The 15,646-nt window shown below is 41.4% G+C and overlaps 1 protein-coding gene across 25 annotated transcripts in view; it reads left to right on the top strand.

Moving 5' to 3' along the window:
• The window catches only part of ABCC5 (ATP binding cassette subfamily C member 5), a 94,340-nt gene that overhangs the window by 33,776 nt on the left and 44,918 nt on the right, over nt 1-15,646 (top strand). For all 25 annotated transcript variants that reach the window (XR_012674652.1, XR_012674653.1, XR_012674656.1 and 22 more), the window contains 12 exons: nt 1,713-1,859; nt 2,193-2,322; nt 2,877-3,030; nt 3,177-3,305; nt 4,672-4,858; nt 6,194-6,283; nt 8,674-8,863; nt 9,613-9,772; nt 10,197-10,275; nt 11,193-11,306; nt 12,353-12,517; nt 13,241-13,324. Coding sequence is in view for 14 of the 25 variants with exons in the window: in XM_075157206.1 (XP_075013307.1) it covers nt 1,713-1,859; nt 2,193-2,322; nt 2,877-3,030; nt 3,177-3,305; nt 4,672-4,858; nt 6,194-6,283; nt 8,674-8,863; nt 9,613-9,772; nt 10,197-10,275; nt 11,193-11,306; nt 12,353-12,517; nt 13,241-13,324 (1,629 nt within the window). In the remaining 11 variants the exon portion in view is untranslated. The remainder of the gene's footprint in view (nt 1-1,712; nt 1,860-2,192; nt 2,323-2,876; nt 3,031-3,176; nt 3,306-4,671; nt 4,859-6,193; nt 6,284-8,673; nt 8,864-9,612; nt 9,773-10,196; nt 10,276-11,192; nt 11,307-12,352; nt 12,518-13,240; nt 13,325-15,646) is intronic.

Raw genomic sequence — 15,646 nt, 5'->3', positions numbered from 1 at the left:
ACAGGCAGGGGGATTGCTCTCCTAGACTAATCCCAAACAGTCCTATGAGACCAAACGGTGCTTCCTAATTTAAGCAAGTTGTAAAGCTCCCCAGGAGGTGATCTCACTAGAGAGTTTATCTCCAAGAATAAGAGAGCTCCACTAATAAGAAAGATATAATAGCTCATGTGGTTTTATACTGCCCTCTTGTTCCTTGTCTTGGTTAGTCTAAGAAAAGGAAGTGAAAATGTGAAGGGGGCCAACAGGCTGCAGGAGGAATTATTAATTTTAGTGCTGTTTTTTGTTTGAACGTGACCTTACATCTAACAGGATAATCTTGTTAAAGTATATGGCTTTAAGTCAAAAGACTTTTGGGAGTTGCTTTGAAGGCTGTGATGACCTGGGATGGTGTTGAGGTTTAACCTGGCAGGCAGCTAAACACCACAGAGCTGCTTGCTCACTGCCCCCCCCCCCCCCCCGCCCCAGTGGCATGGGGGAGAGAATCGGAAGAGTGAAAATGAGAACACTTATGGGTTGTGATAAGAACAGTCTAATAATTGAAATAAAATAATAGTAATAGTATGTAATGAAAAGGAAGGTAACAAAAAGAGATAAGTAAAACCCAAAAAAGACAAGTGATGCAAATGAAAAACAGTTGCTCACCACCAACCGACCAATGCCCAGTCAGTCCCCGAGCAGCGGCGCCCCGGCCAGCTTTCTCCTAGTTTATATACTCAGCATGACACCATATGGTCATGGTTGGACTCGATGATCTTAGAGATCTTTTCCAACCTTAATGATTCTATGATTCTATATGGTATGGAATATCCCGTTGGCAATTTGGGTCAGCTGTCCTGGCTGTGCCCCCTCCCAGCTTCTTACGTATCTCCAGTCTTCTCAGTCGGTAGAGCATGAGAAGCTGAAAAGACCTTGACTCTTTGTAAGCACTTCTCAGAAATAATGAAAACATCTCTAGGTTATCAACACTATTTTCAGCACAAATCCAAAACATAGCCCCATACTAACTACTATGAATAAAATTAACTCTATCCCAGCCAAAACCAGATGATTTGGGACTTTTCCCATTCTAGGGGCTTTGATTGCAAGTCTTGTTGCATTTAAAGATTCAAATATAACTGCAAGATCTTTTTTTTTGGGCAGTGGGAGCAAAACTACTAACCTCAGAGAGGAAATAATGAAGTGCAGATGGCCAACAATATTAAAATAAGCAATGAGGTCCTTAAACATACTTAAAGATTTAAGAAAGAAAAAAAAAAGAGAGATGAGAATGTACGACAGTGTGACAGTAAAGAATTTGCTGCATACTGGCAGAAAATAACAACTGTGTTTGGTAAGAAGACAATGTACAACCTATCCAAGGTGAATATTGCTGTGTAATAGGAGTGGTGTTTGCAAGTATCTGGCATTGTTCTGAAGAACACAAGAAATGATAAGCATGAAATGAGAGATTAGGAATCAAATGAAGTAGGTATTGTAGTATTTTCAAAAATATTGTAGGAAAACTGCTAAGGGCTATAAATCTGCATGTCAAGTATCTCTGGTAGGAAAAACGTTCTGAAGTATTCAAAGATCATTGACCTATTTTATTTGAAGAAGAAATATGAAATATGGTGAGAGAAGACAGAGGACAGTTAAATTCTACCACATGTAATGTGTACCTGTTTAATCCTTGTCTTAACTAACTATTCACTGAAACCTTGAATTTTCTGCAGAACACCACGGTGACTTTGGGAAATGATACTGTCATAAGCAACAGTATGAAAGATAACCCTCACATGCATTACTATGCTGGCATCTATGCACTGTCTATGGCAGTTATGTTGATCCTGAAAGCTGTTCGTGGCGTTGTCTTTGTAAAGGTATGTGCCAATGCTGTTGTTTTTCTTACATTCCTGCCCCGCTACTTCTGCATATTGCTGTCACCGTGGTTCTTTTGGTCACCTCCCAAGAGAGACTTTTGAACCAGAGGAAGTCAGATCATGGATTGTGAGGTTTCCATAAGTGATCTCTTGGGGCTGCCCCATACTTTCTGTTAAACTTCTTCCCGAATTAGTAGCTTCCTTCTACTGGTTGGAAGCACAGAATGCGGTTGGAGAGAGAAAATGAGCAGAATGTTTTGGTGCCCAGGGGAGGAGCAGTGACAGGAAGGCAAACATCCTTTCATAACACTGCAACGTTTTCTGCATTGTCAGGGAACGCTCAGAGCATCCTCAAGGCTCCATGATGAGCTCTTCCGACGGATTCTGCGTAGCCCTATGAAGTTCTTTGACACTACACCCACTGGGCGGATTCTCAACAGGTTTTCCAAAGACATGGATGAAGGTATCTCTCGCTGTATGCGCCGTAGATCCCACATTCAGACCTCCCAGTTAACTCCTTAATACTCTCCAGTCTCTTGCTGTTGAGGTGATTGTACCCTATATCCATTGCCAAGTGTGTACTTGTAATAGACAAAGCAGGAATTGGGATGTACCTGGGTTATGATTCTAGAAGGCAGCTGATATCTCAAGCCTGTCCGTTCACTTATGAAGAAGAAAATGTGCAGCTGCTTTGGTACCTACAGACTGCACCTGGACTCTTAGCAGTTAATGCAGGGGGAACCTAGAGTATCAGGGTGAAGCTGATGTGCAGCAAAGGTGGTAATTAGGTCAGAGTTGCATCAGTGCTATTTCTGCAAATGGGAATAATTGGAAAGACTACTAGCATCTCAGAAGATAAAAGCACCCCTAATGAAAATGTACATTTTTAATTTGAATAAGCCATAAGAAATCACTGTCCTTGTCAATGATACTGTACAGCTGTACTGAATTGCTTTATATAGGTTGTTTTAGCTTTCAGTACTCAAGATCTTCCTCTTTTCCCTCCGTCTTTTCCAGTCGATGTTCGTTTGCCATTTCAAGCAGAAATGTTCATCCAGAATGTCATCCTTGTGTTCTTCTGCGTGGGGGTGATTTCTGGGGTTTTCCCCTGGTTCCTGGTGGCAGTGGGGCCCCTCATTGTCCTGTTCACAGTTCTGCATGTTGTGTCTAGGTAAGTGCATCAGCTGCTTTGACTAAAAGTAGAGATACTTTGACCTGTTATTAATGATATAGCGTTCTTCAAGTATATATGCATCAATGTAGAGGTTGGCATATGGTGGTTGTACATGTCACTTAAAAGTGCTTCTTTCCTTTCAGAGTCTTTATTCGAGAGCTCAAGCGTCTGGACAACATCACACAATCTCCATTCCTGTCTCACATTACATCTAGCATACAGGGTCTCTCCACAATCCATGCCTACCACAAAGGACAGGAATTTCTGCACAGGTCAGTCTAGATATCTGTCTGAGAGTGGTGAAGCACAAAGCAGGCTGCAACAGGTTTACATTCAGAAAGATTTATTAATGGGGTCTGTAGCGGATGGCATACATTGGCTCTAAGAGCGAAAGTTATTTTTCAAAGAAAAAATGAGGGAGAACAAGACAGAGAAGAGAAAGGGAAAACTTCCAGTAGCCAACAGGGAAGAACAGTGAAGGGGTCCCACGTGAATGCCCTTCTCTGGAGTTCTCTGCAGTGCAGCAGGTGGCAATGATAATGGTGAGGGCAACTCTTTGGCCATACTTTTTCCCTAGTAGTATATACTTTTTATCAGGTCCTGCTCATACTTTCTATTGGTTGTTTCTCCTTGTGATGGTATTAGCATTGGTTAGAGCATGCTAACAAAACCTCAGTGTGCATATTGATAAGCTGTTAGTCTCTGTGCACATGTATAAGTGATTGTTAGCCACCTTGTTGTCCACTATGCTTGGTTTTCTCTAGTATGAACTAAAATCTGCAAAACAAATGTTAGTGAGGGAAAATGAAACATTTCTCACGTGAGTGGTAGTTGCTTCCTTTGAGAACCTGCCATAACAATATCAGGGTTTTGCAGGTGCAAGGTCATGCGAGCAACAGCATGGGAGCACAGGGAAAATTGCCACAGAAGCTCTGGAAAGACACTGCTACACCAGCTTAGATGAAAGGTTGCAGAGGTGCAAATAGCAGTCCCTTAGCATGGCTGGTGTTAGAGCACTAAGGCACTGCACACACTGTGCAACAGTGATTGGTGTAAAATTCAGTTGCATGATCAGAAAATCTAGTTACTGGCTCTGTGAATCTCAAGTGTCTGCCCTTAAACATTCTCTCTCAGCTCCGCGTTTTCAGGATTGTAAATTAAGTGGTTATTGATGTGTTTTAATTAGTGCCACCAGTCCTGTCAAAACTTAGTGTAACTTTACTTTTACCCTTGTATATAAAATAGCACATATTTGGTGCATATTCTGAAGCACTGCTGCTATTACCCGTGGAGTAATTTGTAGCCATCAAGCATCCTCTAGGAGGTCTTGCATAGATGAAGTTGTGGTGAAAGTGTGTGTAATGTCCCTGAATTTTGATTCACTCCCAGTATAATTCATTGTTGTACACAGAAATTTGGTAATTTGACTTCCGAGAGTTTGAGCTAATTAGATAGCTGACATTACTCAGGAAAGTTTGTAAACCCTGCTTTCATGGCCTAGTTTGAGACTCTATGTCAATGATGGACTAGTCTTCCCCACCCTGAATTCTGATACTGGAACGGGAGTTTAAGTAGCTCTACTATTTGTAGAACATCAAGCTCGTGGAGGTCTACTAACCTTTCCTGTGTTTGTTTCAGGTATCAGGAGCTCCTAGATGACAATCAGGCACCATTTTACCTGTTCAGCTGTGCAATGCGCTGGCTAGCTGTACGGCTGGACATTATCAGCATTGCTCTTATCACGACCACTGGCCTTATGATTGTCTTAATGCATGGCCAGATTCCTCCTGCCTATGCTGGGCTGGCTATCTCATACGCTGTGCAGGTGAGTATGTCCACATACTGTAATATTTAATTTCTCATTTAATGTAGTTATTGCTAGTAGGTAAAAGTAACACACCATTGAAAACTTTCCTTAATGCACTAGAATGGAAAAAGATGCTGTTACCCCTTTTGGTAATGGAGGGGAAAGCTATTCAGCGTCAAGATCTTTTGCTAACAGCCAAATTACAAATTATGAGGAGCTAGGTGCTTAAGGCTATTGTTCTGGGAGCTGCCTCTTTTTAAGTGATGAAGTAGAAACCGTTTGAGGCTCTTCATATGCTGCATATTGTAATTTTCCTGGGTATTTCCAGAAACTGGATTGATGGTACATCAGACATCTGCCAAAGTGATGTCTTAATGTATTGCCTGCAGTATGTTCTCACAGCGAACAGGATCCAGTGTTGCAGCTGTGAGGGTTAGGCAGACTGCAGGGCTCAGAATACTTGCTGTTAGAGCTGTTGTTTGGCCTTTTCTGCCTCCTGGTGGTAGTAAGGTGAAATTACAAAACTTAGACGGCTAATATTTAAAGCTATTGCTTGTGGGAAACCTTTCTAAACCGCTGGCTTTCCAAGTGGTTAATAAATTATGGTTATTTTAAAATTAACTATTAACTAAAATTAACTTGTTTTGGGCACTTAGCTATAAGGTGCCCAATGGCAAGAGTACTTGTATCAAATATCATAGAATCATAGAACCATTTAGGTTGGAAAAGACCTTTAAGATCATTGAGTCCAACCATTAACCTAGCACTGCTAAGTCCACCACTAAACCATGTCCCGAAGCGCCACATATACACGTCTTTTGAATACCTCCAGGGATGGTGACTCAACCACTTCCCTGGGCAGCCTGTTCCAATGCTTGACGACCCTTTTGGTGAAGAAATTTTTCCTAATATCCAATCTAAACCTCCTTTGGCGCAAATTGAGGCCATTTCCTCTCATCCTGTCACTCTTTACTTGGGAAAAGAGACCGACAACCACCTCGCTACAACCTCCTTTCAGGTAGTTGTAGAGAGCGATAGTGTCTCCCCTGAGCCTCCTTTTCTCCGGACTAAACAACCCCAGTTCCCTCAGCCGCTCCTCATAAGACTTTTGCTCTAGACTCTTCACCAGCTTCATTGGTCGTCTTTGGACACGCTCCAGCACCTCGATGTCTTTCGTGTAGTGAGAGGCCCAAAACTGAACACAGTATTCGAGGTGCGGCCTCACCAGTGCCGAGTACAGGGGCACGATCACCTCCCTACTCTGCTGGCCGCACTATCCATTAGGTTTGTCTCTTAATTCAATAATAAATCACAGCTCTCTAAATTTGCCTTCGTTTTCTCCCATCACTCCAGTTAACAGGGTTATTCCAGTTTACAGTCAGACTTGCTTCAGAGACAGAAGCTCGCTTCACCTCAGTGGAGAGGATTGATCACTATATCAAGGTAGGACAATAATACATTCAACTGCCTGTTGTAAAATTTCTTGTTGCTTGTTATGTTGCTGGCATAAGAGAAGAGAAAGTCAGCCATAGTCTGCCTTAGTACAGAATGTATGTTTCTGATCTTGTAAACATGTTAATGCATGTACGGTAATACTGCAGAGTGAATTTGTTTTATGAAGCATGTAGATAAGCATTGGCAGGATGAATGGCACAAGAGCTGGTAGGTGACTAAGCTTACAGGCGTCACTTGCCTGGCTTCACTGAAGTTATGTAAGGATATTGAAAGTTTGCTGACATTCTCAGAAAAGAGTGGAGTGTGTGAAAGGGGTAACTGGGAATTCAATACAATATTTTACAGTAAAAGGATGGTGTTCTGGTATCCTTCATTCCAAACCTAATGGAACTCCTTCATTTAAACACAGATAACTGTTTGTCGCTTTATCTACACGTAATTCTGCTTCATTCTAATAAGTCTACTTCTTTTTCCACAGCTATCTTATATAACATATGTCTATATGCTTAAAAAGTCAAGGAATTGCTCTCATTGCAAACATGAGAAATGTGCTAGGCTAAACATGAGAAATGTGCCAGGCTAAATGCTTAGCAAGCTGCTCTGATTATCTGTAACCCTTTCTTCATAACTAGGATTTGTGTATGCAGAACTGGGCGTAGGTCAATGGGGAAAGTGTAGCCAGGAGAAAGCCTTCTACTGGGTCTGGTCTTTGAGGTGAAAAAGTTTTTTACTTAATACATAATACACATTCCCTCTGAACTTCGGAGGGAGGTATGTATCTATTTGGTAAATCTGGGCTATGTAGTAGTTGATGTTTGTAGAACATTTTTTAGCTGTGGATTTAATACTGAAGAGAAAGAAAAAATTTAAAACTGCCCACTCCCCCAATCCTCTTGAGGCATCCAAGTAGAAAATCTCTGTGTATGAAAGATTTGGTAACCACACAAGCCGAGAACTGTGTGCCAAATACTGCCTGATATCTCTCACTGGGCTGAGATGGATTTATCGCTGTCAGGCCTTCAGTGGCAAAACCTATAGTTGTAGGTTGTTGGGGATTTTTTTGGTTGTTTTTTTGGGGGTTTTGGAGGGTTTTGTTTGTTTTGGTTTGGTTTTTTTGTTTGTTTTGTTTTTGTTACTCTCTATCATTTTATATCGCTATTAAGCAATACCTTCTGTGATTTTTTCCTACTTGGATTTCTAGACACCCATTTTATTATGAAACTGTAAAACTAGTTTGAATCTGAAGTGAAGGGGGGGGTGAGCAGGGAAACACCATGCAGGTTCTGTGTCTTACCAAGTCCCAGGCTTGGCTTCTTTCAGTGCGGGCTCTGAGGTTGCTGTTATGAGCACCAAGCTCAAAGAACTGGAGTACTATCGCAGAGGATTGCTGTTTTTCTCAAACCCTTGGGGTACAATTAATCTGCCTCTAACTAGATGTTGCAGATGTCCACAACTGACATAGTCCCTGTGGAATCTCTCTAAGGTCAACGTAGGAAATGGCTATCTCCAGAGGGCAATTTATTACCCATTCTAAGTGTTTATATTAGAATGAGAAAAATCACACTCCAGAAACTCTAACTTCTTTGTAGTGACTATAAAGGAGTTGATGGGGCCTGGTTCAGTTGGAGATTCTTACTTTATATGTGCTTAAAGTTACATAAGATGAATCCTACAACAGGATTTCTGCCATTCTCTGAGGCTGCTTGCGCCGAATATGGGAAAGTGACCTTGGCTTCATTCTAAACATGCTATAAAGGCATATGTTTGGTTTTCAGAGGTTCTGCTTTTCTGTTTAATCTGTGAACTGCTTAATGAGGGACCTATTAAGGGGCAGAGTAAAAGAGCGAAAGTGAGCAAGCTGGAAGGGGCCCGAATGACTCAGTGATTTAATAGAACAGGGGAGAATGAGGAAGAAGAGGAGGAGGGTAGCATTTTTACAGCGTGTCATGTGGATGTTCTCTTCTGTGTCAGAATCAACAGAGGTGACCTTGGCATGATGTAGCAAATGAGACATAGAAATAAAGCAGATTTTGCATCCAGAAGCATCCAGTCTTTGGAGTGCCACAAAACTCAGTAGGATTGTGCTCATAAATAATAGGCCTAAAATATATTTTGAATTCCGTTGATGAAAATCATTGTTATGTAGAAGGGACCAATGTAATTATTGAGGCAAAGGAGGGGAACAGCAATGGTCAATGTAACACAGCAAATTTTGGAACCACTGGGCCCGCGTCCAGCCACACAGCTCATCATAAAACTGCCATAAACTGATATGGGCCGAGTCTGCAGGGAAGAACTCCTGCTGAAAGCTGCAACTGATAATTTTCCTTTCTGGTGTTTTGTTTACTGGAAACTGAACTTCTGGTTTTATTTTAAAGACACTTTCCCTGGAAGCTCCTGCTCGAATTAAGAATAAAACTCCTCCTCTGGACTGGCCACAGGAAGGTGAAGTTGTTTTTGAAAATGCAGAGATGCGGTACCGAGAGAACCTCCCTCTAGTACTTAAAAAAGTGTCCTTTACTATCAAACCGAAGGAAAAGATTGGCATTGTGGGAAGGACAGGCTCAGGTAAGGAAAAACACTGAACAGAGTTAAATTACTACTTTTACAGAATGGGAATGGAATAGAGTGGGGCAGTCATATTGGTTCTCCTCTGTCTTCTCTGTGTTTGGATAAATTGTTAATTGCACAGGAGTGGTCCAGCAGTTTGTCAGTGGTGGATTCTGTTCATTTGCGTACATGAGTAGGATCCCTGTAAACAATAATGAAAACAAGTTTTCATTTAAAGTAGAGGGATATCCTACTATGCCTGAGCCAGTATGCTCATAATGTTTAACACGCCAAGCCACTTATCAGCACAGAATGCTACCTACAACATGCTCATGGCAGCTTATTTTGACTCTCTTGAAAGTTTTCTGTACTGATGCTGCAGCCAGGTTTGGCTCTAAGCTATCTCAGAAGTCTGTAACGCGAATAATCAAAACCCCTGTTTGTGTGATGACTTTAAACCAGCTCCAAAATGTAGTTTCTAAATAAGCAATTAATGTTGCTTTATTGGGTTTATGTGACGAGGTTTTAGAAGTGGGGATGGGGTGCCACTGCAGGGATGGCTTCTGTGAGAAGAGATTAGGAACTGCCCCTACAATTGCATAGAAGTTTAAATGCTGAACCCCAGCATTTACCAGCATTGTTTGCCAGGACTTTATGGTATTTTAAAACATTTCTCATACATATGGACAGCTTTTAAAATGCTTTCTCATCTCAAAGCTGCTATGACTGTAGAAACAGGAGTATTGTTTTTCCTGTCTCATTTTTAGGGAAGTCTTCCCTTGGAATGGCACTCTTTCGTCTGGTTGAATTGTCTGGAGGCTGCATTAAAATTGATGGAGTGAAAATAAATGACATTGGTTTGGCAGATCTTCGCAGCAAACTCTCAATAATTCCTCAGGAACCTGTGCTATTCAGTGGCACTGTGAGGTTAGTGAGACCATAAGAAGGAAAAAGAGGGCTATCCGCTTATCCTTGAACTCAAATGGGTACCTGGTGAGATGTTAGTTCTCAGGCATCCTAGCTTCTGTTCTCCGTTTTTTGAAACAAAAAAAGCACAGCTAAATGATTTTAGCTGGCCCGATGCAGAACTGGATGTGATCATCCTCTATGAAAGTCTTCCTTTCTGTTTAGATTTGCTTGAAGTTTTTATATCTTTGTCTTCCATCTCTACTCTTTTGTTCTTTGGCTGCTCTAACCCTAGTGTGCTGGGAGCATCTGATTGCCTTGGCAAGGAAATTCTGTCAGGGGAAAGCTAGACGGGAATCATCCATCCGGATGAATTAGCACACTGCTGTTTTGCCATTCATTGCTGAATAAAAATTCTGGTTATGTTTTCCGCTTCCGCCTCCAGATCAAACTTGGATCCTTTCAATCAGTACAGTGAGGAACAAATCTGGGATGCTTTGGAAAGAACTCATATGAAGGAGTGTGTAAGTATTATGTGCCCTATGAGATACATGTTTGTGTTTTGGATTTCAAACTTACATGTTCTGTTAGTAGCTGCTTCAGAGACCTTAAGATAAAGCTTTTTCTTTGCAAGTTTTTTCCCTTATTGGCTATGCTTTATTTCTAGTAATGAGACTGAATTTTCAGAGAACGTGCCATATTTTGGATGTTTACTTTTTTAGTATATAGCATAGCAGAGTGTTGCTCCATCACAGGGACTCCTAGGTTGTTACAATATTTCATGTGATACTTTTCTATATGTGCCTCATCAGGTGTACATTCTACACTTACATTTGTGAGTGTAAATGTCACACATGCACATTTATACTGAACTTAAAATCTGCCCTTTGCGAGGCCCTCTGCAGCAAGTCTCACTGCCATGACATTTCCAATTCTTCTTTTCTTGTAAGTCAGGTGGCATGGGGCTGCATGCGTGGCTATAGTATGTACGCTGCAGTAATTCCTGCAGGAACTAGGTTCACTCTTTTCTCTTGGTGAGAAAGACTGTCAGGAGATCTGTATTCATGGTGATACGATTTTGTACATGGCACACTTTTTTCTAGAAATCAAATATTTTGTACTTAAGTAATTCTAAAGTTACCTACTGAGAGGATATAGCTCTTCTAGCTTAACAAGTAGTGGTGTTCTCAGGAGCTGTCACTCAGTCACGGGCATTTCAACCGGACTGAGCAGGTCTTATGTCGTATTGTTGTTTTAGCGTTAGTTGCTTGTTACTAATTTCCCCAACAGAGAGAGGGAGAGATAGTCAGCAAAGTGTGACGGATATTTTGGAACATGCCAAAATCAGATCTGCAGGAGGAGTATCTGTTGGGGTCATGCCATGGAGATACAAAAAGTCTGTGCAATGCTCTACGGTTTTTGCTTCTTCTTTCCCGCACAGGTTGCCCAGCTGCCTATGAAACTTGACTCAGAAGTGATGGAAAACGGGGAAAACTTTTCAGTTGGAGAGAGACAGTTACTGTGCATAGCTAGAGCTCTACTGCGTCGTTGCAAGGTGAGCATAGTGATGAGAGAAGTAGCTGGAGATAGCAAACTGATAGCATTGAGCAAGCCTTTTTTGTGCCAGATTCATTCTATCTGTCAGAGGAATCACACCAACAGTTATTGCTACCCACAGATGGTGTAGGGTTAGAACAACTAGAAAGGCATCTGTAGCCAGCTGCAGAAAGGTATTGCTTGTTAGTGTTAATAATAGTATGTCAGACTGGCCTAATCATTTATTCAGAGTGTCCTGTTACTGGTGAGCATCAGATTCTTTCCTTCTTCCACCTTTTTGTAAATGTCAGCCAAGTACTTTCCTTCTACATGCTGTTCCACTAAAATGTAGTCTCCAAGTGGAATTTGGGACCATGCTGTGCCAATGAAGTTAAGGGATTTGCAGGAATGGAAGACAAATAATAATTACAGTGAGAAAGACATTTGGATTGAGATTGACCAGGATTTTGATTTTAACATCCTTTTTTATTAAACATTACACACCATAGTTTAAGGTTCCCTCTGTTTTAAAGCCAAGACTACTCAGCAGAAGTTACGGCTCTCTCTGCAGTACCTGCACAAACCATCTAGTTTAGCTTTGATGAGACACCACTCCAAATCAGTTTGTCTGAGTCTGAGAGGAAGCGTAATTCTTTCCAGCATAAGAAAGCTAGTAAGCCTAGTCAGTATAGACTCATTCCAGAAGGAACTGTCACCACCAAGGATGTGTCAGATTAGTTTACCAGTAAAGTTTGTATTTAAGATTTGGCTGCTGAATGTAAAACTGAAAGTAGTGGAAACTTGAGGCCCAGGTCAGAACCCAATATGGGTCTAAGATACGACCATAAAATGCAAGTGTGATCCATAAGGTAACTTTGTTGAAGGCAATTACATAAAGAAAATTGAAAGGGTGCTTGTAAAATCTACCTTTGTGACCACAATCCATAATGATTGCCAGTTGTGACAACTCTTGGTCATAGTAATTCTGCCCACTCTACATATTTGCATGTTCAGGGAAAGAAAGCGTTACTATGGGTAACAGCCAGGATTATGTGCTGCTTTCAGATTTTGATACTGGATGAAGCAACAGCTGCTATGGACACAGAGACAGACTTACTGATTCAGGAGACTATCAGAGAGGCATTTGCAGACTGCACTATGTTAACAATTGCTCATCGCCTGCATACGGTACTGGGCTCTGATCGGATCATGGTGCTAACACAAGGACAGGTAAGCAGAAGGACTTTTGTGGCTGCAGTTCCTGTTGCAGTCTGGTGGTACCGTATGTGCAGGCTGAACTGAAGCAACAGCTAGTATTGCAGGGTAGAAAATCCTCTGTGTTCATTCACATCCTTGGTAATAATCCTCCAACAGAATCAGTTATTGCCTGATTGTGACAAGATCAAAGAGGGCAAAATTTCTTTTACACTCCCAGAAAGTACCATAGAGTAAGTCTCTCTTTTAAAAGTGTTTTTAAAACTCCCTTTGTAGGTTAATTCTGAGATGGGTAATAATGTAAGCATCTTTGCTGGGGCTCAGTGGTGGTTTTCCGTTACTTTCATGAAGCCCTGTACTATCAAACAGGCATATGAGAGATACTTTACCCACTTTTCAGGCTTCCTTGTGAGGAGCCATAAACAGTTAAATCAAATGTGAGAACATTTGGCAATGCTCTTAAAGGTAGAGTAGGCAAAAACCCATAGCATCTGCTTCTGACAGAGCCACCAGAGGTTGCTTCCTGATGGGTAGTTCCAGCGTTTGTCTGAGCTAGTTTGAAGCGTCCCAGGTTACAGTATTCATGCATAAATGCCCATACTTTCACTGCCTGTTGTCTCATATAAAGATTACTGCCATGTTTTGACGTCTTTACTACTGTGTCAAAAGTCCAAGGGGTGGGAATCCATTTTCTGCTGGATTTTACTGACATACTTTACCTGCCTTGTTTGCTTTTAGGTAGTGGAATTCGACACGCCGTCTGCCCTTCTGGCCAACGAGAACTCGCGCTTCTATGCTATGTTTGCTGCTGCGGAGAACAAGGTTGCTGTCAAGGGCTAAAATTCAGGGCAAAGTCACTTTAATTTTGGAGAGCTACACTCCCTGCCTGTGGCAGGCCAGCTCTTCCTCCTCCTTCAAGCAGATTATTGCCTTTTCATCTTTTAATTTTTAGCACAATGTGTCAAGCCAGAGAGATTTTTAAAACAGTGTCAGAAGAATTCTTCATGTTTTTATTATTGTATTTATTCCATAATCATATTACTAATTTTTTGTTATTAAATGCACTCTACAAATGGCTCAGGGAGCCATAGTTATAAATGTATCAGAGGCCTATAATGAAGCTTTATACATGTAGCTATATCTATACATAATTCTGTATATAGCCTATATTTACAGTGGAAATGTAAGCTGTTTATTTTATATTAAAATAAGCACTGTATTAATAACAGTGCATATTCTTTTCTATCATTTTTGTACAGTTTACGGTACCAGAGATCTGGCTTTGTTATCGGACTGTATCAGACACCATTTTGTCTGTTACAGTTGGTCTTTTCCTAATGCCGGATTTTCTGCGTGTCTGAGTGGAAGTGAAGCTTTGCAATAGTGTCCTTTATTGTCACATCTTTGTTGTCTAGCGCAGGGGAGAAGAGCTCTGTGGTGTAACTCTATTGCATTGTAATTTATCAAAGCTATTTGGAGCATCGCTAATGTTCACCACAGCAGCAGCTGCTGCTTCCCATGATGCTTTCCCAAAGCAGGGTTTTTAGTGATCTCCTGGGTGGAGAACCACTTCTGGATCACAATAAGGCCTCATATTTTCTCAGCGTCCTGATACAGTATTTCTTACTGTATCAGCAGGGTTTATTTTAATGCAAGCAAGCCCAAGCTCTTTCTGCTTCGCTGATCTAACACAACCAAAATCTAACTGTTCATGGAATGATCTGTAACAAATTAATCATAAGGTTCAAGTCATACCCTGTATGCTAGCAGGAAAGCCTTTTCAGAGCTGCTTCAGCTGACTGACTCCTTTATCTTGAAGCTGCTAACACTCCTCAGAGGTTTAGGTTGGCTTTCACTGGCATGGGTAACACTAACTCTTTGTTCTGCTCACTTATACTAAGGTTAAACAACATCAATATTTCCTGTTTCTTTATTGCACACTTGTTAAGGAAACAGTCCCCCACCCCACATCTTCTGGAACTTTAAACAAGTTCCTGTTGATCAGGATGTAACACTGGTGTAGGACATCGTTTTCTTATTGTAAAGAGGTTACTAGGTTACTACCTCAGGTTACTAGGTCCTGCGTAGTACGTTGCCATGATCGCTGTACACCATCCCTGTTTTACGGGACCTGTGGCCCAGGTGGGCACGGTCGCTCCTATAATAGCCGTGACTTATTGAATGGTCAGCGTTGCATGTCTTTGTCAACTTGGACATTTTGTAGCCTTAGCATGTTTGCAAAATGTCTCATGGAGGCAAAAATCTGAAAAGTAAATAAAACTATTTTGGGTTTTATAAATTTTATTGGCTTAAGTGGTTTATTTTGGGTACATAAATCACTTCTCACCTTTCTGAGCCCTGGGGGACAGTTTTTGCAGGCTGGGTATTTTTTTTTCCCTTGTCTGTGCACCATGGCCTGATCTTTCTTGTGTAGTGGGTAATTTTAGTGCCCTCCAGCATGGGGGTGGCTTGCAATATGTGTATGTTTGTGTTGAGTAGTACAGGGAGTAATAATTTATAGTGCAAGTATTCAAGCCAAGTAGCAAGGGGGGAGGTCAGACAGAATACAGAAGATCCTTCTAAGGCTCAGCTTTTTCCACTTTCTTTACCTGCAAGTGTTGCTGTTTATAATGTTTATAATGTGACATGACTGCAAAGTCACAGCAACAAGCATTTCTACCTACCAATACCACCGGCAAATCGTGGCATTAACAGAGCTTAGACTGTAGCTTGAAGAGAGCAGCACATAAAGCATCATTTGCTGTAGTTGTTCTTCAGGAAGTTTTTCCCAAGCAAGCATTAACTAGCACAGCTCTTACGCTGCTCACAGGCCTGGAACCAAGCTTACTCTATGTCAGGGACTGGCCACCATTTTGCTCAGTATTACTCAACTCAAGGAGCAGAGTGACTGTATGTTGTGGTTAGGAAAGGGAGAAGTAATAGGCCTCTCCCCAAAGAACAACCAGATAAGTGGGGGGTTCTTTTTTGATCAGAAAATTGAGGACAAAAAGAAACAGGGGAGATGCATGAGGGAGCAGGGGTGATAGGCCAAGGAGGTAATGCCCTGCTTCTTCCCTAAAAGTAGAGCTGGGTAGAATGTGAAGATGAAGGCTGAATACCTTAAGGGGAGAGGGAGAGAACATG

This window comes from Calonectris borealis, chromosome 9 (genome assembly GCF_964195595.1).
Source record: "Calonectris borealis chromosome 9, bCalBor7.hap1.2, whole genome shotgun sequence".
Classification (NCBI taxonomy): domain Eukaryota; kingdom Metazoa; phylum Chordata; class Aves; order Procellariiformes; family Procellariidae; genus Calonectris; species Calonectris borealis.
Note: the sequence above shows the minus strand (reverse complement) of the source record. Positions and strands in the feature narration are given on the sequence as shown.